This window comes from Physella acuta, unplaced genomic scaffold (genome assembly GCF_028476545.2).
Source record: "Physella acuta isolate Inbredline_101_S28 unplaced genomic scaffold, ASM2847654v3 ptg001082l, whole genome shotgun sequence".
In the NCBI taxonomy this organism is placed as follows: domain Eukaryota; kingdom Metazoa; phylum Mollusca; class Gastropoda; family Physidae; genus Physella; species Physella acuta.
In genome coordinates, this window is record NW_026732599.1 from 60,001 (window position 1) to 87,378 (window position 27,378).

The following is a 27,378-nucleotide window of genomic DNA, read 5'->3' on the forward strand; positions in this document are numbered from 1 at the left end:
CCTGACTCATGACTGACTTAAAACCTGACTCATGACTGATGTAAAGCTGACTCATGACTGACTGACTCCTCTGGCAGGTTATCCGGCGGATCTAGCCTCAGGAATCCACCAACTGTTTCAAAACAAAATTTCACGTCTGCCGATGGAGCAGACGTTTTGCACCATGATGTCACAAGGCGATGACGTCACTGAAAGGTATCGTGAAGACTTTCGGTCTATGGGCTGTATCTGTAATGTTAAGACGTGCTATCTCTAAAGTGTTAAGCGATATCAATACTTACTATCAATGTATTGTATCATGAGGGTTGCGATTTATGGGTTTTGTATGCAATGTAGGTACTTAATATCTACTGCTTACAATTACTTTTGTATGTTGTATATTGTGCTTTAACTTATGACAAGCTTGTATAAAGCTACTTCTATGCCAATGACAATTCCATCATCTCCAACACTTTACCATCAACAGCAGCCCAGTACCAGACGATCTAATTATCTCCCCTCTCGACCCAAAACGTCACGCAAAAATCGTCAACTCGACCTGGGCATATAAAATGGACAACTCCGAGCTATATATAGAACAGATGATTCAGCAGTTTCCTTCTTGTGGCGTCTTTGACAAGTATGGGCTTTTATAAAACACAAATTAATTTTAATTAGATTGTGATAATACAATCTGTTGTTGGTTTGATTGTGCTGGTCAATTAACATTGTCAAGCTTAGAGGATGGGAAGGTGAGTGGTTGATTGATGGAGTCAGCAGGGGAGTCTTAGAGTCAGTTGGTGAGTCACACAGTCAGTTGGAGAGTCATAGAGTCAGTTGGAGAGTCATATAGTCAGTGCATGAGTCACATAGTCAGTGGGTGAGTCATCAAGGCAATGGGTGAGTCATCAAGTCAATGGGTGAGTCATGGAGTCAGTGGGTGGGTCATCAAGTCAATGGGTGAGTCATAGAGTCAGTTGGTGAGTCATCAAGTCAATGGGTGAGTCATGGAGTCAGTGTGTGAGTCATATAGTCAGTGAATGAGTCATTGAGTCAGTGGGTGAGTAATAGAGCCATTGGGTGAGTCATGGAGTCAGTGTGTGAGTCATATAGTCAGTGAATGAGTCATTGAGTCAGTAGGTGAGTAATAGAGCCATTGGGTGAGTCATAGAGTCGATGAGTCATAGAGTCATTGGACCTGATGTAGATCAACTGAACCATCTCTGGTATTAGACATATAATAGGACTCTGTGCTGTGTGTGTTAACAGCACGGGTTGCTGTACCTCTTAGTGTCCCACATCCCTCACATTTATATCGATGTAGACTAGAGATTTATCTACACATCCCCCCCCCCCTCACCCACACTAAACCTCTTACCTTTATTGTAGACACTAAATATTAAAAACAATTATTTTACTGTACAGGAGTGGCCAATGTCTAGGTCACGTGATAGGAACCGATTCCGGCACGTTCGGAATTCTTTACGTGGTTCCAGAAATGAGACGTCACGGCCTGGGTCAGATGCTGCTACGTGGGATATCTAAGGCTTACTTCGACCTTGACCTCCCGTGTGCGGCTTACTGTCACGTGGACAACGCCCAAGCCATCCAGCTGTTTGAGAAGACCGGATTCAAGAAGAGCACCGCCATCAACATGATGTACTACCGTCCGTCTTGAGTAGAGAGTTTTGTCAAGGCATCTCTACCCCCCCTCCCCCCCCCCCCCCGAAAGTTTCAAGTGCGCTCCCCCCCCCCCCCCCCCCCCAGCAGAAAATGTCTGAAAGAAACACTGCCAGAGTACAAGTCACGATGTGTCCGGATTATGTTTGAAGCGTTATAAACCGTAACAAATGATGTGTTATGTTTGATATAACTAGATTAATGTATTATGTTTGATATAACTAGATTAATGTATTATGTCTGATATAACTAGATACATGTATTAAGTTGGATATAAATAGATTAATGTTTTATGTTTGACATAACAAGATTAATGCATGTTTTACGTGACTTAATGTGTTGTGTTTTACGTGAAAAAAACAAACAACATTTATATGATCACATGACTTAAAAATATATATCTTTATACTCTGTGTAAAGAAAGGTTCACACATTTCATTTGTTACAATGTAACAGTGAATAAAATACTTTTCTCATATATAGCGAAAGGAATATTATAATTGGTAGTTATAGTATTGTGTGTTGTTGTGTGTCGAAGTTACACACTGGGGTTTTACACGTTGTTTCAAAACCCTCACTCTTTATCTGCTAATTCTAATTATCGTGTTTGTACTAACCTCACAGACTTATTTATATGTGTACTGACCACACATAGATAAGTCTGTGTATACTGACCACACATACTTATCTATATGTGTACTGACCACACATAGATAAGTATGTGTGTACTGACCACACATACTTATCTATGTGTATACTGACCACACATACTTATCTATATGTGTACTGACCACACATAGATAAGTATGTGTATACTGACCACACATACTTATCTATGTGTATACTGACCACACAGACTTATCTATATGTGTACTGACCACACATAGATAAGTATGTGTGTACTGACCACACATACTTATCTATGTGTACACTGACCACACAGACTTATCTATGTGTATACTGACCACACATACTTATCTATGTGTATACTGACCACACATACTTATCTATGTGTATACTGACCACACATACTTATCTATGTGTATACTGACCACACAGACTTATCTATATGTGTACTGACCACACATAGATAAGTATGTGTGTACTGAACACACATACTTATCTATGTGTATACTGACCACACAGACTTATCTATGTGTACTGACCTCACATACTTATCTATGTGTGAACTGACCACACAGACTTATCCTATATGTACTGACCTCCCAAAATTATCCTGTATGTACTGACCACACACAGTTATAACGTGTGAACTATCCACACACTCTTGTCTTATCCATTTCACCAAATTAAAATTTTGGGAGTTAACAAAAAAAGTTGAACTATCCCTGTCTGTATCCCATGTATTTCATTATTTCTAACTTATTTACATTTAACCTACCCCGGTTTTAGCGACAAGGTGAAGGCCAATAACATGCCCCTCTCCCCCCATCCTTTTTTTAGCGCAATTTCCATTCTGGAGAATTGCGTTTATTAACCCGTCATTTCTTGATGGATGGATGGATGGATGTGTGTTCGCAGCTTTAAGTCGTATCTCCTCCTCAACGAAGCAATATCGAGGACTAGTTCCAAAAGCAATTATGTTAAGCAAGTTATGAGGATGATAGTGGGCCAAAAAAATTCCGGAATTCCTTCCTGGATTTCCCAGAAAAGCCAAAAAAACTCGAAAAAATGCAGTTTTTGACCCATATCTCGGCAATCAGACCACTTATCACTTAGCGACTTGAAACATTTACCAATCGATTCCTGCCATAATTTAGAACAATATTGCAGAAGAAAGTTTTCAAAAATATCCTCTCGTTCGGTCACAAAACGTGATGGCGCAGCCATGTAACGTGATGACGATTTAAAATTGTTATGGATAACATAAGGAAATTGCGCTTAAATTGTCACTAGACTTTTTAATTAACTTGTTTTTACAAGCTTTTATTTAACTCACTTCCTCGTCAGTCTGTCATCAGTCTAGTTCGAAACGCAGGAGTGAAAATTCGGACAGTTCTACTTGACCGATACGATTCACAGTTGGCACGTGGGTCAAGACATGAAGACAATGCAATCTGAAACTAAATTTGACTTAATTGGATGCCTAATTAATTTTTTATAAATTAATTAAAATTTGGACCGAATTATTAGGCATGTCTATCCAACCACACCACGCGCGTCATCACGTTCCATAGCTGCGCCATCAGGTTGAATAGTTGCGCCATCACGTTCAATAGACGCGCAATGGTTTTTAGTCATGTAACACTATTGTAAATAAAAAATGTAAAGTACTGAAATTTTTTTAATTAAAAAACGTTTTAATAACAAGCTTTTATGTACTAATGTACTAAAAAGTAGAAAATAAATTATAGACTACTATTTAAATAACTATAAAGAAAAGCGTGGGTCTCTTCTCAAATATTAGTAAAGGTATAAAATAGGTACTAAAGTACTAAAGTGACCCACGCTTTTCTTTATAGTTATTTAAATAGTAGTCTATAATTTATTTTTTACATTTTAGTGCATTAGTACATAAAAGCTTGTTATTAAAACGTTTTTTTAATGAATTTTTACTATTTCTTAATTTATTTATTCATAGAAAACGAAAGTACATCTATTTTTTTAAACAAAAATCATGGATAGGATTAGTACTAGGATTAATACTTTAACTTGAGTTTATTTTAGAACGCGGCGACGTTAATGTTTAGACACGAACATGGAATGGTGTGCCGCAGTGTTAAATAATTGCTGTTCTGCGTGAGGTGTAAACAAAAAAAAATTCTATAAAATACAAAACCAACCTAAAGAGAAACTACAAGAGGTAAATGCGACGAAAAATGGCCGCTCTAGCGATATCATGACCTAGATTTACGATTAAAAACTTAGATTTGAAAAAATAACGAATTTAATAGAGAAAATCTTATCGAAAGATGGGAGGGTCGTAATGGAATTAAAGAATTAAAAAACGCCTGTGTAAAAAAACGTCTGAACAAATATTTTTGTATCCACTTTGTCAATATTTTATAATTTTTCATGTATTTAACTACTCTAAACGTTTAATTTCTTGTATCGACTGCCCTAGTATGTTCATTATTTCAACAATGTTTCCTGTCTGTTGCTTAACTTTATTATTAAAAAATTCAAATTAAACTTTTGCATAATGTTTGATTCAGACATAACAACTGCTAAAGTCATGAATAACATGGCCGGTTAATTATCTGAGATAATGACATATTGTCAGTATTTAATGTAAAACCTCTATTAGTCTGGTGGCTCATATCAGTCTAGTTAGATCACAGCTGTTGATTTGAAATACATGGCCACTGGAATAAAGATTACCTGTGTGACACTTTCTAATTATTTTAGAATAGTTATATTTTTTTTCACGTGAAAGATGAATCATACAAATAGTTTAATGATATAGAAATATCATTTGCAGAAATAATGGTCAGAAAAATAGCATTACGAAAATTGTGGTCCAAAAAAAAAAAAAACATTTACAGAAAAGATGGTGAAAAATAATTCACAGAAATTATGGTCCAAAAAGTGGTTCGTGGTGAGGGACAGAGGTCGTAGTACTCTTCACACTGAGAGTCAAGGTCGTGGTACTCATCAAGGTGAAGGTCAGACATCGTGGTACTCATCACAGTGAAGGTCAGAGGTCGCATCAATTAACATGACTAATGTATCACAAGCTCACATCTGGCTGTCGCGATATATACCTCTCCTATCAAGACACTAAGACACATGTTAGGTATTGCTTGAGACATACGGCCAACTTGTCTACCAGGTGTGTAGACGCTGTAAGACAGATGACTTTGACGCCATTCTTAAGGTAAGGACGCCAATAGTTGATTGAAGTATGACAGCCTTGTCAAACATTCAAGTGTTCAATAAAGGTTAGGTAGCTAGGTTAGGTTAGCCGGCCGTTCCACTCTGATAGGTTAGGTTAGCCGGTCGTTCCACTCTGATGGGTTAGGTTTGGTTAGCCGGTCGTTCCACTCTAATGAGTTAGGTTAGTGTTAGTGGATACAGGGGTGTCACTTGGTGGGGTGGATGCAGGGGCGTGACTTGGTGGGGTTGATACAGGGGCGTCACTTGGTGGGGTGGATACAGGGGTGTCACTTGGTGGGGTGGATGCAGGGGCGTGACTTGGTGGGGTTGATACAGGGGCGTCACTTGGTGGGGTGGATACAGAGGCGTCACTTGGTGGGGTGGATACAGGGGCGTCACTTGGTGGGGTGGATACAGGGGCGTCACTTGGTGGGGTGGATACAGAGGCGTCACTTTATGGGGTGTATACAGGGGTGTCACTTGATGGGGTGGATACAGGAGCGTGACTTGGTGGGGTTGATACAGGGGTGTCACTTGATGGGGTGGATACAGGGGCGTCACTTGATGGGGTGTATACAGGGGTGTCACTTGATGGGGTGGATACAGGGGCGTGACTTGATGGGGTGGATACAGGGGCGTGACTTGGTGGGGTGGATACAGGGGCGTGACTTGGTGGGGTGGATACAGGGGCGTGACTTGGTGGGGTGGATACAGGGGCGTCACTTGGTCGGGTGGATACAGGGGCGTCACTTGGTGGGGTGGATACAGGGGCGTCACTTGGTCGGGTGGATACAGGGGCGTGACTTGATGGGGTGGATACAGGGGCGTGACTTGGTGGGGTGGATACAGGGGCGTCACTTGTCGGGGTGGATACAGTCAATACAGGGGCGTCACTTGGTGGGGTGGATACAGGGGCGTCACTTGATGGGGTGGATACAGGGGCGTGACTTGATGGGGTGGATACAGGGGCGTGACTTGGTGGGGTGGATACAGGGGCGTCACTTGGTGGGGTGGATACAGGGGCGTCACTTGGTGGGGTGGATACAGGGGCGTCACTTGGTGGGGTGGATACAGGGGCGTCACTTGGTGGGGTGGATACAGGGGCGTCACTTGGTGGGGTGGATACAGTCAATATAGGGGCGTCACTTAGTTCCTCTTTAGACCTAGCGATTTATTGGGCACATGAAGTGGGTTACATATGTTTCTTCACCTCAGCATTTGAAGGGATGTACAACCGCTTTTTTTCCCCAACGTAAGTCAGGTACCCATCAGAGCTCGGGGAATTCAGGGACGTTCTACAGTCACAAGTCCTAACCGAGATCCGAACTAGAGACCTTCGAGCTGGTAGTCAAACGCTCTACCATTCGACCACTCACCGCGAAAGACTGAGGTAACTCTTGATCAAGCCAGGCTAGCAGCTGTGGGATTTCCTGCTCTGTTACAAGATGGAGCTCGTCACACATTCTCCTGGTGGAAACTATTTTAATTGACACAGTCCTATGGTGAAGTAGTAAGTTTTAATTTTACCAATTGTAGACAAAGGTTTCAAATGGGACAGCGAAGTCCCCCCGAAATTTTTTTACCGCCCCCCGAACGAAATGAAATTTATATAATTTATTATAGAAAATATATACTTTTAACAGTGTCCGCCCCCCCCCCCCCCCCCGAAGAAAGTCTACCGCCCCACCGAAAATTTCAAGTGCCCCCCCCCCCCCCGCCGGAGAAAAAAGTCTGGAAGAAACGCTGCTTGTGTAGAGTGGAAACTCTCTAACCGAATGCTTCTTAAAAACAAACTATTGCAAATAAATAATTTGCATGACGTCACCTTCCTTCCGTCTTATTACGGTAAGACTTAAATTTTATTTAATTATTTTAAGGTTAATTATATTTTTTTCTACATTTTAGAATGGATTTAAACTTTAATTTCAAGCTTAGAAATACTATTTTCAATCTGCTTAATACTTTAGTTATATTTTGAAGTCTCTTCTATTAGTTTGAAATTCATCAAAAAAGTGCACCCCAAATTATGGATGTTTAGTTGAACGCGTTCTTATGGTTGCAAAAGGCCTCTTCGTCTCTGGTGGTCTTAGCAATATTTTGATATGGAGTCTGCGGTTGTTAAACCGTTGACACGAAGACGCGGCAATATCAAATCAGACAACCCAGTCGCCAAGAACGCAAACGTTAACCAGATGGAGAATGTTGGTAACTGCGAACCCCATGTTAACTTCAAGGTGGATACTTTGGCCGACCCTGTTTCAAACCTTTGCAAGCCTGTAACCTGTCCCTCTTTTCGGACGTTTCGTAAAAATGCCGAGAACAAAGCCAACGAGAACGTCGAGACCACACCAGCGACTGCCGTGGGAGAAGATGAAGCGACGAAACCTGAGGTAAATTTAGAAGAGAAAGATGTGTGTTGTGATGCCCGTACCCCCTCTCCCGAGTATGACGTGCTTGAGGTTGTCGAAACGAATCCTCGCATGCTAGAAAAATCGGTACCGTCACCCACACACTCCTCAGCTGAAAACCACAACGGTATGTGTAAATCACCCCACACAAACGAACAGCTGACTTCGTTTCAACCTTCAAACCCTCATTGTGAAATAGATTCATTCGTCCCCAATGTCACAACTGACCAGATTGATTCATTCGTTCCCGGTGTTATAACTGACCAACCTGACCAGATAGATTCTTTCGTCCCCAATGTCATAGTTGAACAGATAGATTCATTTTTCCCCGATGTCATAACTGAAAAATCTGACCACAAAGACTCACCTGTCCCCCATGTGATAACTGACCAGGTAGATTCATTCATTCCCGATGCCCCAACTGACCAGGTAGATTCCTTTATTCCCGATGCCACACCTGACCAGTCTGAGCTAATCCCAGACACGGTGCAGACGTTTGTCCAGCCGGTCGTGTCTGAGGTGAGTTGCAACGACCAGGAGGTGGAGGACTTCCTCTCTAACTCTCGTCATCTGGGTGGTCCTCAATTGCCGGACCGTGACTCAGTCCTCTCCCAGCACGGGGACAATCAGATGCCGGACCCAAGCCCACCACCGCGGGCTGAGTACGGGCTTCAGCTAATCAAGCCAGACGAGCGAGACTCGCTGAGTGAAAACAAAGAAGATCTGCAGCTAGATCGTGGCGAGACACAGAGCAACTCCGTGTATGTTCTACAGGGCAGGTGTGAGCTGAACCCACCGAACCCTTACACGGCCACTGTGGTTTGTTCTATAAACTCAGCCCAGCCTATCGGGGATTGTAATCTACCCAACATAGGTGATACACAAGAACTCAATCTTTCAAACATCGGTGATACACAAGAACTCAATCTTTCAAACATCGGTGATACACAAGAACTCAATCTTTCAAACATAGGTGATACACAAGAACTCAATCCTTCAAACATCGGTGATACACAAGAACTCAATCTTTCAAACATAGGTGATACACAAGAACTCAATCTTTCAAACATTGGTGATACACAAGAACTCAATCTTTCAAATATCAACGATACCCAAGGCTATAATGCTCCAAGCATTAGTGATTCACAAGACAAACTGGATCAGTTGGATATTATGGAAATGGAAGCAGTAAAAAACGGTAACGAGGAAGATCTAGAAACGAATGGTCAGTATGGTGGTCAGTCAGAGGAAGACACGATGCAGGTTCTAGACAGTTGTGACATTGGGGAAAGTTGTTTGCCATCCGAGCACGGGGAGGTTTGCACTTTGGACCAGAGTCAAGCAGTTTATGAAGCGACCCACGGGGCAGGAGATTTTGCAGTTAATGTCCACACCGCGAAGGATGTCTGCGACCATGAAGAGAATCAACACATTACACAGGAAGAAACTTGTCCGTCGTTTGAAGAAATAGACGAAAAACGTCTTTCCATCGATGAATTAGATGAGAAGCGTCTTTATCCAGACGACTCAAGCAGTGGGTGTGTGTCGGCCGATAATAACGACGACCTCTGCGATTCGGGCGCCGACGAAGATAAACGTGTCGATACAAAGGAGGGTGAGGCAGCCCCACGTCTCTCCTCCTCACACAACCACGCGGGCGACAACAACACACCTCATCAGTCCCACAGGCTAGGTCCCGGTGAAGCCGATGAGATGTTCCGCTACTCCAGGAGATGCAGCGAGGCGGGGCTGGTCGATGCCCCAACTGACCAGGTAGATTCCTTCATTCCCGATGCCCCAACTGACCAGGTAGATTCCTTTATTCCCGATGCCCCAACTGACCAGGTAGATTCATTCATTCCCGATGCCCCAACTGACCAGGTAGATTCATTCATTCCCGATGCCCCAACTGACCTGGTAGATTCATTCATTCCCGATGCCCCAACTGACCAGGTAGATTCATTCATTCCCGATGCCCCAACTGACCAGGTAGATTCATTCATTCCCGATGCCCCAACTGACCAGGTAGATTCATTCATTCCCGATGCCCCAACTGACCAGGTAGATTCATTCATTCCCGATGCCCCAACTGACCAGGTAGATTCATTCATTCCCGATGCCCCAACTGACCAGGTAGATTCCTTTATTCCCGATGCCCCAACTGACCAGGTAGATTCCTTTATTCCCGATGCCCCAACTGACCAGGTAGATTCCTTTATTCCCGATGCCCCAACTGACCAGGTAGATTCCTTTATTCCCGATGCCCCAACTGACCAGGTAGATTTCTTTATTCCCGATGCCCCAACTGACCAGGTAGATTCATTATTCCCGATGCCCCAACTGACCAGGTAGATTCCTTTATTCCCGATGCCCCAACTGACCACGTAGATTCATTCATTCCCGATGCCCCAACTGACCAGGTAGATTCCTTTATTCCCGATGCCCCAACTGACCAGGTAGATTTCTTTATTCCCGATGCCCCAACTGACCAGGTAGATTCCTTTATTCCCGATGCCCCAACTGACCAGGTAGATTCATTCATTCCCGATGCCCCAACTGACCAGGTAGATTCCTTTATTCCCGATGCCCCAACTGACCAGGTAGCTTCCTTTATTCCCGATGCCCCAATTGACCAGGTAGATTCATTCATTCCCGATTTCCCAACTGACCAGGTAGATTCCTTTATTCCCGATGCCCCAACTGACCAGGTAGATTCATTCATTCCCGATGCCCCAACTGACCAGGTAGATTCATTCATTCCCGATGCCCCAACTGACCAGGTAGATTCATTCATTCCCGATGCCCCAACTGACCAGGTAGATTCATTCATTCCCGATGCCCGAACTGACCAGGTAGATTCCTTTATTCCCGATGCCCCAACTGACCAGGTAGATTCCTTTATTCCCGATGCCCCAACTGACCAGGTAGATTCATTTATTCCCGATGCCCCAACTGACCAGGTAGATTCATTCATTCCCGATGCCCCAACTGACCAGGTAGATTCCTTTATTCCCGATGCCCCAGCTGACCAGGTAGATTCCTTTATTCCCGATTCCCCAACTGACCAGGTAGATTCCTTTATTCCCGATGCCCCAACTGACCAGGTAGATTTCTTTATTCCCGATGCCCCAACTGACCAGGTAGATTCATTCATTCCCGATGCCCCAACTGACCAGGTAGATTCATTCATTCCCGATGCCCCAACTGACCAGGTAGATTCCTTTATTCCCGATGCCCCAACTGACCAGGTAGATTCATTCATTCCCGATGCCCCAACTGACCAGGTAGATTCCTTTATTCCCGATGCCCCAACTGACCAGGTAGATTCATTCATTCCCGATGCCCCAACTGACCAGGTAGATTCCTTTATTCCCGATGCCCCAACGGACCAGGTAGATTCCTTTATTCCCGATGCCCCAACTGACCAGGTAGATTCATTCATTCCCGATGCCCCAACTGACCAGGTAGATTCATTCATTCCCGATGCCCCAACTGACCAGGTAGATTCATTCATTCCCGATGCCCCAACTGACCAGGTAGATTCCTTTATTCCCGATGCCCCAACTGACCAGGTAGATTCATTCATTCCCGATGCCCCAACTGACCAGGTAGATTCATTCATTCCCGATGCCCCAACTGACCAGGTAGATTCATTCATTCCCGATGCCCCAACTGACCAGGTAGATTCATTCATTCCCGATGCCTCAACTGACCAGGTAGATTCATTCATTCCCGATGCCCCAACTGACCAGGTAGATTCATTCATTCCCGATGCCCCAACTGACCAGGTAGATTCATTCATTCCCGATGCCCCAACTGACCAGGTAGATTCATTCATTCCCGATGCCTCAACTGACCAGGTAGATTCATTCATTCCCGATGCCCCAACTGACCAGGTAGATTCATTCATTCCCGATGCCTCATCTGACCAGGTAGATTCATTCATTTCCGATGCCCCAACTGACCAGGTAGATTCATTCATTCCAACTGACCAGTCTGAGCTGATTCTAGACATGTTGCGGATGTTTGTCCAGCCGGTCGTATCTGAGGTGAGTTGCAACGACCTGGAGGTGGAGGACTTCCTTACTAACTCTTGTCATCAGGGCGGTTTTCGATTGACCTCTGGCATTGCCAGTTCCAGCAAGAGCACGACATTCAAAGTAACAGGGCTTTTATACAACCTGCACCTGACATTATACTTCTCGATAATACTCGGTAAGTCACCACCATTTCTTCATTAGCAATTTTTAACTTTTCCCATGTAATAATAGCGCCATGTTCCTCAATTTTGCTAGTACTTCTCTAACTGTTTGTATATGTGTATTGATATCCTTAGTATGGATGGATATATCATCTACAAAATGTACCACATTCTTTATATTTGCAAGCATTGTTCTCATGATTCTTGAGAATGTAGCTGTTGAGTTCACTAGGCCAAAAGGCATGCCATTCCACTCAAATAATCCTTCTTCAGTTGTAAACGCCGTGTATTGTTTAGATTCCTCATCCATCCCTATTTTCCAAAAACCTCTAAGTCCAGGTGTGTGAAAATTGTTGAGTTCCCGATTTCATCTAATAGTTATCTATTATTTCTCAATGGTTCAGCGTCTATTTTTGTGATTTTATTAAGTTCTCTATAGTCACAGTAAATTCTTACTTTCCCATTCTTCTTTTTTTACTATTACCATGGGTTAAGGTTCAGATGAATTTGGCGTTGTATTTTGTTAGTTTCGATCAAGTGATTTAATTCTTTCTTGACTGCATCTCTATATGCATAAGGTGCTGCATATTGTTTCTTTATTAAAGTTCCATCTTTGTTTAACTCTATATCATGTGTAGTCGTTTGTGTATAGCCAATAGCTTGTTACTTAAATGTAACAATAGCTGATACTTGAATGTAGATCTCGATAAATTTACTTACTTACTTACAATGACAATGTAACAATACGTTGACCACTTCTGCTTGATGACTATTTCTGATAATGTAAAAACTGCGTAGACAACTTTTGATTGAAAAACCGCTTCTGCCACCAATGTAACAACGTTGAATATGACAACATTTTTGTTGTTGTGAGTTCTTTCATCCAAAAATACGATCACCAGTATTTTTAACATTAAACTTTATTATTATTAATAAAATAGCTCTACAAGAATACTGATGATAAATACATAGTAGAATAACGACTATCAAATTAAAATCTAGAAACCAAGTGACGTGGTGACAGCTTACAACATTCTTCTATACAGGCACCTATCTTTCTAGTCCACCTTACGCTCCCCTTTTATATCCTTCATTCTCTACCCGTTTAAATTTTTTTTTTTTATAACACGTTTTTATTAACTCAGCTTCGCGTGTGTTTGTTGTTAAAATTGACATCGAAAATTAACCCACTTCTGATTGCTCAATAGATCTGAAATTTGGCATGTAGGCTACTTTCGCCTAACAATTTCAGATGCAATCATAAAAACTAGCAATTAGAGACGGTAATTAGCTTAATTTAATTACGCCCCAAGGACCATAAAATTGAGGACATGATTTCTAAAGATACCGACAAGACTGGAGGCTTATAGACACAGTTACTTCGGCCCCAATCGATGTGAGCGCGCTGGCCGTGATCGTATAGTGGTTAGTACTTCGCGTTGTGGCCGCGACAACCCAGGTTCGAATCCTGGTCGCTCAAGATTTTTTTAGTCCGTGTATTTATAAACACTTAGTCAATTCATACTTAATCAAGTCATTAGATAAAGTAGAAAATAAACTATATAAAAAACTTTTTTAAAAACCACGTTTTTCATGTGTAGCAACGGACTAAAAAGGAGAAAATAAAATACTTAAAAAAAACTTTTTAAAAAACCACGTTTTTCTTGTGGACTAAAAAGTAAAAAATAACTATTTACATACATTTGATGACAAAAAACGTGGGTCGGGCAGATGGGTCGGGAAATTTGATGGTGAACGTACCCACGTTTTTTGTCATCAAATGTATGTAAATAGTTATTTTTTACTTTTTAGTCCACAAGAAAAACGTGGTTTTTTAAAAAGTTTTTTTTAAGTATTTTATTTTATTTGCAGTTTTTATTACCTGTATTTACATGACGCCCGTTATGGTTGAAGCACGAACGCTTGAATATTGTACAATTATTGTCGGTGTGTTCGCAGTTCCCATCATAGGTAAGATGTTTTTCACATATATAAGATCTTTATAGATCTATCTACTTCCAAAGGCTTATCTTATCTAACTTATCTTATCTAACTTATCTTATCTAACTTATCTTATCTAACTTATCTTATCTAACTTATCTTATCTAACTTATCTTATCTAACTTATCTTATCTAACTTATCTTATCTAACTTATCTTATCTAACTTATCTTATCTAACTTATCTTATCTAACTTATCTTATCTAACTTATCTTATCTAACTTATCTTATCTAACTTATCTTATCTAACTTATCTTATCTAACTTATCTTATCTAACTTATCTTATCTAACTTATCTTATCTAACTTATCTTATCTAACTTATCTTATCTAACTTATCTTATCTAACTTATCTTATCTAACTTATCTTATCTAACTTATCTTATCTAACTTATCTTATCTAACTTATCTTATCTAACTTATCTTATCTAACTTATCTTATCTAACTTATCTTATCTAACTTATCTTATCTAACTTATCTTATCTAACTTATCTTATCTAACTTATCTTATCTAACTTATCTTATCTAACTTATCTTATCTAACTTATCTTATCTAACTTATCTTATCTAACTTATCTTATCTAACTTATCTTATCTAACTTATCTTATCTAACTTATCTTATCTAACTTATCTTATCTAACTTATCTTATCTAACTTATCTTATCTAACTTATCTTATCTAACTTATCTTATCTAACTTATCTTATCTAACTTATCTTATCTAACTTATCTTATCTAACTTATCTTATCTAACTTATCTTATCTAACTTATCTTATCTAACTTATCTTATCTAACTTATCTTATCTAACTTATCTTATCTAACTTATCTTATCTAACTTATCTTATCTAACTTATCTTATCTAACTTATCTTATCTAACTTATCTTATCTAACTTATCTTATCTAACTTACGAGGTGGGCCTAAAGAGTGTGGCCCCGGTGCGGCACTTAATGGTGTCACCCGCCAGAGGCGTAATCGTGTCCCCCCCCCCCCCCCCCAAGGCGTAGCGACACTTTCCGGGGTCAAACTTTCCATTTTCGATTTGCACCCCCCCCCCAAACTTTCGATTTCCACCCCTCCCCTCGCCCCATCAAACTTTCGATTTGCACCCCCCCTCAGACTTTCGATTTGCACCCCCCTCAAACTTTCGATTTGCTCCTCTTAAAACACTATTTAACACTCGAATTAATCACTTAATTAATGGGAATTATCGTTTTCTCTATATATTTTGCTATTCTTTTGCCTTGGTGTCACCCCCCTAAATAGTGTCACCCGGTGCGGTCAATGTACACTGTTTTGTATTTCACAGGAGTTGCGAATACGTACCTGCACTACGAACAGAACCGACAGCTAAAAGAAATAAAGCGACTCATAATTGTTAATCACCTGCTGCAAGGCTACCGTCCAACAATAGAAACAGAAGACAAGGAACATCTCAGCGTCCCAAGGAGTAGTGAATCATTCTTGGCGGATTTGCTTGAATATTGATTTTTTTTATTTTTATGATGTACACTTGCAAACCCATCTAAAAATAACCAACAAACACCAGACACAACATATAAACATACATATTAAAAAGAATTAAGTTTTTTTTCACGTTTCTGGGCTTTTTTTCTGTTCCGTTACTTGTATATGTACGTGTACGTGTATGTGTACGTGTACGTGTACGTGTACGTGTACGTGTACGTGTACGTGTACGTGTACGTGTACGTGTACGTGTACGTGTACGTGTACGTGTACGTGTACGTGTAGGTGTACGTGTAGGTGTACGTGTAGGTGTAGGTGTAGGTGTAGGTGTACGTGTACGTGTACGTGTACGTGTACGTGTACGTGTACGTGTACGTGTACGTGTACGTATGTGTACGTATGTGTACGTGTACGTATGTATACGTACTATACGTATATGTATTATGGTAAGCGTATTGGTTAGAGTCAAGATCAGGGTTGGGATTACCTTAAAGATTAAGGCCAGGATTAAGTTTAAGTTCGAGATTAGACATATAGTTAAGGTCGAGGTTGGGCTCAAGTTTAGTATTTAAAATATTGTATGAAGTCTCCTAGCGTTCTAAAACCAGGCTAAGCTAAGCTAGAGCATCAAAAGTTGGCACCCACATTTGATGAAAGATGCCATGACTCTGCTTCCACGTTACCCTCGTCCATTGCAAGTAAAGACGGGATGACTCTATGAATTCATTGAATGTACTTGACACCACGGGTCAACTTCTGATATTAACTAGTCGACTTTATGACCTCAATGGTCAACATGTGACCTCATACGTCATCTTCTAAAACATGGGTCTCCAAACTTTTCAGCCCGAGGGCCGCATTAACTATCAAATATCAGTTCGGGGGCATCTGTTCCGGGTGTCTGAGCCCCCCCCCCCAAGAACGTCTTACCCCCCCCCCCCACCCCCAACACGTATTTCATTCTTGAAATTTTTTATTCACACAGGTATGCTGTTCCAAAATCTGAAAGGTACTTTTATGCAAAAAATTTAATATTAGGAAAGTCTTCCTTGTAAAAAACCACCCTTGCTTCTTTGAACTTGTCTTTAAGGAGGTCATTTGCTTGCAATTCACTTACCTTCAGCTGCAGTTCATCTGGGCAACTGGCCACATCTGCTTCAAATGGGTTTTGAAACAGTCTCACTTCTTCTGCCTTTGAATCCAAGTTAGAAAACTGCTGCTGAAACTTTGATGATCTCGCATTCAAATGACGTGGGGAGTTCAGCTGTTGTTTAGCCATGAAGACCTTGCACTGCTGAAAGTGAAGTTGTTGGCCTGTACTTGTTCCAAAAACATGACAAGTTAATGTGTGAAGGCCTTTAGGTGGGTGTATAGATCAAAAACTAGATTTTCTTCTCTTGTAAATTTAGGTTCCAAAAATTAAAATAACTGGTTATGTCTTCAGCAGAGGCCAATTTCTATACCCACTCTTAATCAGACATTATTGGCTGTAGCTTGAATTTACTTTCCAGAAAATAACCTATTTCCTTTCTCTATTCTGTGTTTTTTTTTTCAACAAGTCTCTGAACTATCTATGGTTAAGCCCATGTGGCCTTATTAAATTCACCACCTTCACCACATGATTCAGTACACTGCTAATGTCCATATATTTAGCAAACAAAGCTTGCTGGTGAATAATACAGTACAGGAACATTGGTTGTAGAATATTTTTCTCCTTCGGTTGTCCAACATAGCCTTTCTTTATGCCATTCGTGTACTTTCGACCATCAAAAGTTAGGCAACTGAAGTTAATCCAGTTAAAGTTATAATCAGCAAATTAATGTTTTTTTTTTTAACTCATTGAATATATCCTCTCTGGTATATGCACCCAAAGCTACTTTTTCAAACTACTTTGAATTTTCTGGGCAAAGTTACTCAACCACCTCCTACAAACAATTTTTCCGTAGACAAAAAGATCTCCGCGGGCCAGATGAGAGGACCTCGCGGGCCGCATCCGGCCAGCGGGCCGTAGTTTGGAGACTCCTGTTCGAAGAGAACAAGTCGAGCTGTGTGGTATTGTTTGTTGCATGATGATATCATACGTTTGTCTAGTGATTGTGTGACACTCCAAGGTTAAAGTCGTTGCTGAAGCCATGTAAGTGTCATACTCTCGAAGATTTAGATTAAAACTGTTTACAAGTTTCCTAACCAGCTATTAGAGTGGTTGGTTTAAAGGTAACGAGACTACATTGGCATTATTTATTTTTTAGGTTGTCTTTCATTATCCGACAGTTCTTGCTAGCTAGATTTGTTTCAACATTTTTATCCGAGAGGGGGGGGGGGGGTCACTGAAATACCCGGGGGGGGGGGGGCTGGTGGTACACTTGCCTAAAAGAAACCCTGCCGGTTGGCCCCAGTGCAACACACCTAATAAGTCACGTAAGTAGGCCAGTGTATGTGACCTAGATCTGGCTGCTCTCATTAAATAAAGATTACATAACAGAACAGAACGGAGTTGACAGGGGTTTTAGTGCAGGTACATCCACCAAGCCTGGCTTGAGCAAGATTTACCTCGGTCTTTCTTGTTGAGTGGTCGAATGGTAGAGCGTTTGGCTGCTAGCCTGAAGGTCTCTAGTTGTTTATAGACTTGTTACTTTATTTCTTGGTGAGTTGTTGACAAACATGTTGCTTGATATACCTCGGTCTTTCTTGGTGAGTACATCTGGCCAATGACTATAATGGAGAATGAAGCACGTAAGAAAAACCTGTTAAACGCTTCGATTACAATACTTCTTCTACACTCTGTATACGAGAAAGTAAAAATTAGCCACCATCTGTTTCAGTGTATTGAATACTTTAACGCAACTGGTAAACATAATATACGCTCGTGACGTCAGCTCATCATAGACATTGTTGACATTGCCAGGATTTTTTGACTGGAACAAACCGGCACAAATTCGTAACTTAGGAGCTAGTAGCTTGTTTTATCCAGCCATTGTTTTACTCCGACTGTCTGACGTGCTGGTCTCTACCTGGATTAACTTGTCAAGTTGGATTCACTGACCAAAGTCTGGAACTTTTACCTGGACATTTCTTACCAGAGAATGACTGACTTAAACCTGACTCATGACTGACTAAAACCTGACTCATGACTGACTAAAATCTGACTCATGACTGACTTAAAACCTGACTCATGACTGACTTAAAACCTGACTCATGACTGACTAAAACCCGACTCATGACTGTCTTTAAACTGACTCATGACTGACTTAAAACCTGACTCATGACTGTCTTTAAACCTGACTCATGACTGTCTTTAAACCTGACTCATGACTGACTTAAACCTGACTAATGACTGACTTAAAACCTGACTCATGACTGACTTAAAACCTGACTAATGACTGACTTAAAACCTGACTCATGACTGACTTAAAACCTGACTCATGACTGTCTTTAAACCTGACTCATGACTGTCTTTAAACTGACTCATGACTGACTTAAAACCTGACTCATGACTGTCTTAAACCTGACTCATGACTGTCTTTAAACCTGACTCATGACTGACTTAAACCTGACTAATGACTGACTTAAAACCTGACTCATGACTGACTTAAAACCTGACTAATGACTGACTTAAAACCTGACTCATGACTGACTTAAAACCTGACTCATGACTGTCTTTAAACCTGACTCATGACTGTCTTTAAACCTGACTCATGACTGACTTAAACCTGACTAATGACTGACTTAAAACCTGACTCATGACTGACTTAAAACCTGACTAATGACTGACTTAAAACCTGACTCATGACTGACTTAAAACCTGACTCATGACTGACTGACTCCTCTGGCAGGGTACCCGACGGTCCTGGCCCCAGGAATCCACCAGCTGTTTCAAAACAAAATTTCACGTCTGCCTATGGAGCAGACGTTTTACACCATGACGTCAACATGATGTACTACACACCGCCATCAACATGATGTACTACACACCGCCATCAACATGATGTACTACACACCGCCATCAACATGATGTACTACACACCGCCATCAACATGATGTACTACACACCGCCATCAACATGATGTACTACACACCACCATCAACATGATGTACTACACACCGCCATCAACATGATGTACTACACACCGCCATCAACATGATGTACTACACACCGCCATCAACATGATGTACTACACACCGCCATCAACATGATGTACTACACACCGCCATCAACATGATGTACTACACACCGCCATCAACATGATGTACACCACACACGGCCATCAACATGATGTACTACACACCGCCATCAACATGATGTACTACACACCGCCATTAACATGATGTACTACACACCGCCATCAACATGATGTACTACACACCGCCATCAACATGATGTACTACACACCATCAACATGATGTACTACACACCATCAACATGATGTACTACACACCATCAACATGATGTACTACACACCGCCATCAACATGATGTACTACACACCGCCATCAACATGATGTACTACACACTGCCATCAACATAATGTACTACACACCGCCATCAACATGATGTACTACACACCGCCATCAACATGATGTACTACACACCGCCATCAACATGATGTACTACACACCGCCATCAACATGATGTACTACACACCGCCATCAACATGATGTACTACACACCGCCATCAACATGATGTACTACACACCGCCATCAACATGATGTACTACACGCCGCCATCAACATGATGTACTACACACCGCCATCAACATGATGTACTACACACCGTCATCAACATGATGTACTACACACCGCCATCAACATGATGTACTACACACCATCAACATGATGTACTACACACCACCATCAACATGATGTACTACACACCGCCATCAACATGATGTACTACACACCGCCATCAACATGATGTACTACACACCATCAACATGATGTACTACACACCACCATCAACATGATGTACTACACACCGCCATCAACATGATATACTACAGACCGCCATCAACATGATGTACTACACACCACCATCAACATGATGTACTACACACCGCCATCAACATGATGTACTACACACCATCAACATGATGTACTACACACCACCATCAACATGATGTACTACACACCGCCATCAACATGATGTACTACACACCACCATCAACATGATGTACTACACACTGCCATCAACATGATGTACTACACACCATCAACATGATGTACTACACACCATCAACATGATGTACTACACACCGCCATCAACATGATGTACTACACACCACCATCAACATGATGTACTACACACCGCCATCAACATGATGTACTACACACCGCCATTAACATGATGTTCTACAGACCGCCATCAACATGATGTACTACACACCGCCATCAACATGATGTACTACACACCACCATCAACATGATGTACTACACACCGCCATCAACATGATGTACTAGACACCGCCATTAACATGATGTTCTACAGACCGCCATCAACATGATGTACTACACACCGCCATCAACATGATGTACTACCGTCCGTCTTGAGTAGAGAGTTTCTTTCAGGCATCTCTACCCCCCCACGTTCAAGTGACCCCCCTAATCTAATACTAGATTAATGTATTATGTTTGATATAACTAGATTAATGTATTATGTTTGATATAACTAGATTAATGTATTATGTTTGATATAACTAGATTAATGTATTATGTTTGATATAACTAGATTAATGTATTATGTTTGATATAACTAGATTAATGTATTATGTTTGATATAACTAGATTAATGTATTATGTTTGATATAACTAGATTAATGTATTATGTTTGATATAACTAGATTAATGTATTATGTTTGATATAACTAGATTAATGTATTATGTTTGATATAACTAGATTAATGTATTATGTTTGATATAACTAGATTAATGTATTATGTTTGATATAACTAGATTAATGTATTATGTTTGATATAACTAGATTAATGTATTATGTTTGATATAACTAGATTAATGTATTATGTTTGATATAACTAGATTAATGTATTATGTTTGATATAACTAGATTAATGTATTATGTTTGATATAACTAGATTAATGTATTATGTTTGATATAACTAGATTAATGTATTATGTTTGATATAACTAGATTAATGTATTATGTTTGATATAACTAGATTAATGTATTATGTTTGATATAACTAGATTAATGTATTATGTTTGATATAACTAGATTAATGTATTATGTTTGATATAACTAGATTAATGTATTATGTTTGATATAACTAGATTAATGTATTATGTTTGATATAACTAGATTAATGTATTATGTTTGATATAACTAGATTAATGTATTATGTTTGATATAACTAGATTAATGTATTATGTTTGATATAACTAGATTAATGTATTATGTTTGATATAACTAGATTAATGTATTGTTTAATATAACTAGATTAATGCAATGTTTACGTGAGTTAGTTAATGTGTTATGTTTGCTATAACTAGATTAATGCAATGTTTACGTTAGTTAATTAATGTGTTATGTTTGATATAACGCGATTAATGTCATGTTTTACGTGACTTACTTAATGTGTTGTGTTGTAAGTGAAGAAAATAACTAAAATTATATATTTTTATACTCGGTGTTAAAAAGGTTTACAAATTTCATTTGATACAATGTAACAGTGAATAAAATACTTTTCTCATATATAACGAAAAGAATATTATAGTTGGTAATTACAGTATTGTGTGTTGTTGTATGTCGAAGGTACACTTACCCTGTGTGTACTAACCTCACATACTTATCTATGTGTGCTAACCTCACATACTTATCTATGTGTACTAACCTCACATACTTATCTATGTGTACTAACCTCACATACTTATCTATGTGTGCTAACCTCACATACTTATCTATGTGTGCTAACCTCACATACTTATCTATGTGTGCTAACCTCACATACTTATCTATGTGTGCTAACCTCACATACTTATCTATGTGTACTAACCTCACATACTTATCTATGTGTGCTAACCTCACATACTTATCTATGTGTGCTAACCTCACATACTTATCTATGTGTGCTAACCTCACATACTTATCTATGTGTGCTAACCTCACATACTTATCTATGTGTGCTAACCACACAAACTTATCTATGTGTGCTAACCTCACATACTTATCTATGTGTGCTAACCTCACATACTTATCTATGTGTGCTAACCTCACATACTTATCTATGTGTACTAACCTGACACACTTACCCTGTGTGTACTAACCTCACACACTTATCTATGTGTACTAACCTCACATACTTATCTATGTGTACTAACCACACAAACTTATCTATGTGTGCTAACCTCACACACTTATCTATGTGTACTAACCACACTTACTTAGGCCCTACTCTATGTGTACTAACCTCACACACTTACTCTATGTGTACTAACCTCACACACTTACCCTGTGTGTACTAACCTCACATACTTATCTATGTGTACTAACCACACAAACTTATCTATGTGTGCTAACCTCACATACTTATCTATGTGTACCAACCTCACATACTTATCTATGTGTGCTAACCTCACATACTTATCTATGTGTACTAACCTCACACACTTACCCTGTGTGTACTAACCTCACATACTTATCTATGTGTACTAACCACACAAACTTATCTATGTCTACTAACCTCACATACTTATCTATGTGTACTAACCTCACATACTTATCTATGTGTACTAACCACACAAACTTATCTATGTCTACTAACCTCACATACTTATCTATGTGTACCAACCTCACATACTTATCTATGTGTACTAACCTCACACACTTACCCTGTGTGTACTAACCTCACACACTTACCCTGTGTGTACTAACCTCACATACTTATCTATGTCTACTAACCTCACATACTTATCTATGTCTACTAACCTCACATAGATCTACTTATCCTATGTGTACTGACCACACACAGACCAGAGTTTCTTCTAGGCATCTCTTCTAGCCCCCCCCCCCCCCCCCAAAACGAAATGAAATTTATATAATTTATATAGAAAATATATACTTTTAACAGTCTCCGCCCCCCGGAAGAAAGTCTACCGCCCCCCCCCCCCTCCCCCCCGAAAATTTCAAGTGCCCCCCCCCCCCCACGGAGAAAAAGGTCTGGAAGAAACACTGACACAGACTTATCCTGTTTTAACTAGCCACACACTCTTATCCATTTCATCAAATTAAAATTTTGGGAGCTAATAAAAAAGCTGAACTATCCCTGTCTGTATCCCATATATTGCCTTATTTCTACCTTATTTACATTTAACCTACACTGGCTGGTTTTAACGGCAAGGTGAAGGCCATCACCATACCCTGAACTTTTTTTACGAGTTCTTAATATGTTTATTCGTAGAAAACGAAAGTAGAATAAAAATCATGGATAGGATTAGTGTCTCATTAATATTTTTTTATTTTGGTTAATTTTACAACGGGGCGACGTCAATATTTAGACACGAACATGGAATGATATCCGCAGTGTTGAATAATTGCCGTAAATAAGATAAAAAAAAAATTCTATAAAATACAAAATCAACCTAAAGAGAAACTACAAGCGGTAAATACGACGAAAAATGGCCGCTTTAGCGCTATCATGACCCAGATTTACAATTAAAAACTTGAATTTGAAAAAACAACGAATTAAATAGAGAGAATTTTATCGGACGCTGGGAGGGTCGTAATGGTACAAAAGAATTAAAAATCGCCTGGGAAAAAAACGTCTGAACAAATTGTTTTTTTATCCACTTTGTCAATATTTTATAATTTTTCATGTAATTACCACTCAAAACGTTTGATTTCTTGTATCGACTGCCCTAGTATGTTCATTATTTCAACAATTTTTCATGTCTGTTGCATAACTTTATTATTAAAAAATTCAAATTAAACTTTTTTTGCATAACGTCTGATTCATACATGACAACTGCTTAAGTCATGAATAACATGGTCAGTTAATTATCTGAGGTAATGACATATTGTCAGTATTTAATGTAAAAACTCAATTAGTCTAGTGGCTCATATCAGTTTAGTTAGGCCACAGCTGTTGATTTGAAATACCTGGCAACTGGAATAAAGATTACCTGTGTGACACTTTCTAATTATTTTGTGATAGTATATAGGTTTTTTTTAACGTGAAAGATGAATCATACAAATAGTTTTAACAAAAATATTATTTACAGAAATAATGGTCCAACTAAACGGCATTACGTAAATTGTGGTAAAAAAAAAAACCATTTACAGAAAAGATGGTGAAAAATAATTCACAGAAATTATGGTCCAAAAAGTGGCTCGTGGTGAGGGTCAGAGGTCGTAGATTTCTTCACACTGAGGGTCAAGGTCGTGGTACTCATCAAGGTGAAGGTCAGACATCGTGGTACTCATCTCAGTGAAGGTCAGAGGTCGCATCAATCAACATGACTAATGTATCACAAGATCGCATCTGGCTGTCCCAATGTAAACCTGTAGTAGCAAGACACTAAGACACATGTTAGGTCTTGCTTGAGACACACGGTCAACCTGTCTACCAGGTGTGTGGACGCTGTTAGACAGATGACTTTGACGCCATTCTTAAGGTAAGGACGTCAATAGTTGATTGCAGATTGACAGCCTTGTCAAACATTCAAGTGTTCAATAAAGGTTAGGTAGCTAGGTTAGGTTCCACTCTGATAGGTTAAGTTAGCCGGCCGTTCCACTCTGATAGGTTAGGTTAGCCGGTCGTTCCACTCTGATAGGTTAGGTTAGCCGGTCGTTCCACTCTGATAGGTTAGGTTAGCCGGTCGTTACACTCTGATGGATTAGGTTAGGTTTGGTTAGCCGGCCGTTCCATTCTAATGAGTTAGGTTAGCCGGCCGTTCCCTTCTAATGAGTTAGGTTAGCCGGTCGTTACACTCTAATGAGTTAGGTTAGCCGGTCGTTACACTCTAATGATTTAGGTTAGCCGGTCGTTCCACTCTAATGAGTTAGGTTAGCCGGTCGTTCCACTCTAATGAGTTAGGTTAGCCGGTCGTTCCACTCTAATGTGTTAGGTTAGCCGGTCGTTCCACTCTAATGAGTTAGATTAGCCGGTCGTTCCACTCTAATGAGTTAGGTTAGCCGGTCGTTCCACTCTAATGAGTTAGGTTAGCCGGTCATTCCACTCTAATGAGTTAGGTTAGCCGGTCGTTCCACTCTAATGAGTTAGGTTAGCCGGTCGTTCCACTCTAATGAGTTAGGTTAGCCGGTCGTTCCACTCTAATGAGTTAGGTTAGCCGGTCGTTCCACTCTGATAGATTAAGTTAGCCGGCCGTTATACTCTTTTCCTTCGTTCTTAATTTTAATGGTTAGACTGAATTTCCTCTAACACAATTCAATATTACGTGTCAACATGTTTAGCGCCATTTAAGCCGTTGATATTTTCAGCCTGCTTTTCTGTTTGGATTGTCTTCTACAGCCTTTGTTGAGCCAAGAACAAACTACAAGGCAGTAGTTGTTTGATTTTGGAGTTGTCTCTCCTAGACTAGATAGCTGTCCCCAGCTATCGAGTATAATCTGCGCGGGGGTTCGAACTCGCGACTTTTTGGTTTATCGACCATGACCTTACGACACCAACCACTTTAATGGGTTAGGTTAGGTTAGGTTAAGTTAGGTTAGGTTAAGTTAGGTTAGGTTAAATTAGGTTACGTTAGGATAGGTTAGGTTAGGTTAGGTTAGGTTAGGTTAGGTTAGGTTAAGTTAGGTTAGGTTAGGTTGGGTTAGATTAGGTTAGGTTAGGTTAGGTTGGGTTAGATTAGGTTAGGTTAGGTTAGGTTAGGTTAAGTTAGGTTAGGTTAGGTTGGGTTAGATTAGGTTAGGTTAGGTTAGGTTAGGTTAGGTTAGGTTAGGTTAGGTTAAGTTAGGTTAGGTTAGGTTAGGTTGGGTTAGATTAGGTTAGGTTAGGTTAGGTTAGGTTAAGTTAGGTTAGGTTAAATTAGGTTACGTTAGGATAGGTTAGGTTAGGTTAGGTTAAGTTAGGTTAGGTTAGGTTAGGTTAGGTTGGGTTAAGTTAGGTTAGGTTAAGTTAGGTTAGGTTGGGTTAGATTAGGTTAGGTTAGGTTAGGTTAGGTTAGGTTAGGTTAGGTTAGGTTGGGTTAGATTAGGTTAGGTTAGGTTAGGTTAGGTTAGGTTAGGTTAGGTTAAGTTAGGTTAGGTTAAATTAGGTTAGGTTAAGTTAGGTTAGGTTAAATTAGGTTAGGTTAAATTAGGTTACGTTAGGATAGGTTAGGTTAGGTTAGGTTAGGTTAGGTTAGGTTAAGTTAGGTTAGGTTAAGTTAGGTTAGGTTAAGTTAGGTTAGGTTAAATTAGGTTACGTTAGGATAGGTTAGGTTAGGTTAGGTTAGGTTAGGTTAGGTTAGGTTAGGTTAGGTTAGGTTAGGTTAGGTTAGGTTAGGTTAGGTTAGGTTAGGTTAGGTTAGGTTAGGTTAAGTTAGGTTAGGTTAAGTTAGGTTAGGTTAAGTTAGGTTAGGTTAAATTAGGTTACGTTAGGATAGGTTAGGTTAGGTTAGGTTAGGTTGGGTTAGATTAGGTTAGGTTAGGTTAGGTTAACCTATCGTACCAGACTGATAGTTTAGGATAGCTGGTCGTAATACTTAACCGGGTCATTGCCCGAGTGGAAAATTCCAGAATATTTTCCTTCGTTGCTTAACTCCCCACACCCCACCAATTAATGTGTATAAGATTACACCTCTGACAGTGAAAAATTAAGCAGGGCATGTTACAATTACTTGACGTGTGAAAAATAT

General features: G+C 40.0%; 2 protein-coding genes across 3 annotated transcripts in view; both read left to right on the forward strand.

The window, feature by feature from the left end:
• The window catches only part of LOC131955593 (glycine N-phenylacetyltransferase-like), a 5,800-nt gene extending 4,143 nt beyond the window's left edge, over window positions 1–1,657 (forward strand). Inside the window, exons 4-6 of the mRNA XM_059319769.1 lie at window positions 78–195; window positions 467–619; window positions 1,405–1,657. Coding sequence (XP_059175752.1) covers window positions 78–195; window positions 467–619; window positions 1,405–1,657 — 524 coding nt within the window. The remainder of the gene's footprint in view (window positions 1–77; window positions 196–466; window positions 620–1,404) is intronic.
• A 5,855-nt stretch (window positions 1,658–7,512) lies between these two features.
• On the forward strand, window positions 7,513–15,699 carry LOC131955587 (uncharacterized). 2 transcript variants are annotated; one of them, XM_059319760.1, is made up of 5 exons: window positions 7,513–8,297; window positions 8,334–9,677; window positions 11,873–12,119; window positions 13,978–14,076; window positions 15,416–15,699. In XM_059319760.1, exons 1-5 carry the CDS (start codon window positions 7,599–7,601, stop codon window positions 15,592–15,594), a joined length of 2,568 nt encoding a protein of 855 aa, XP_059175743.1. In that variant the 5' UTR covers window positions 7,513–7,598; the 3' UTR covers window positions 15,595–15,699. The 2 variants fall into 2 exon arrangements, with proteins under 2 accessions (XP_059175743.1, XP_059175742.1); XM_059319759.1 differs by having other exon boundaries at window positions 7,513–9,677.
• The last annotated feature ends 11,679 nt before the right edge of the window (window positions 15,700–27,378 follow it).

Coding starts and splice junctions, on each gene's coding strand:
- LOC131955587 (XM_059319759.1), top strand. CDS start 7,599: ATGGAGTCTGCGGTTGTTAAACCGTTGACACGAAGACGCGGCAATATC. Junction 12,120..13,977: donor ATACTTCTCGATAATACTCG/GTAAGTCACCAC, acceptor TTTTATTTGCAG/TTTTTATTACCTGTATTTAC. Junction 14,077..15,415: donor GTTCGCAGTTCCCATCATAG/GTAAGATGTTTT, acceptor TGTATTTCACAG/GAGTTGCGAATACGTACCTG.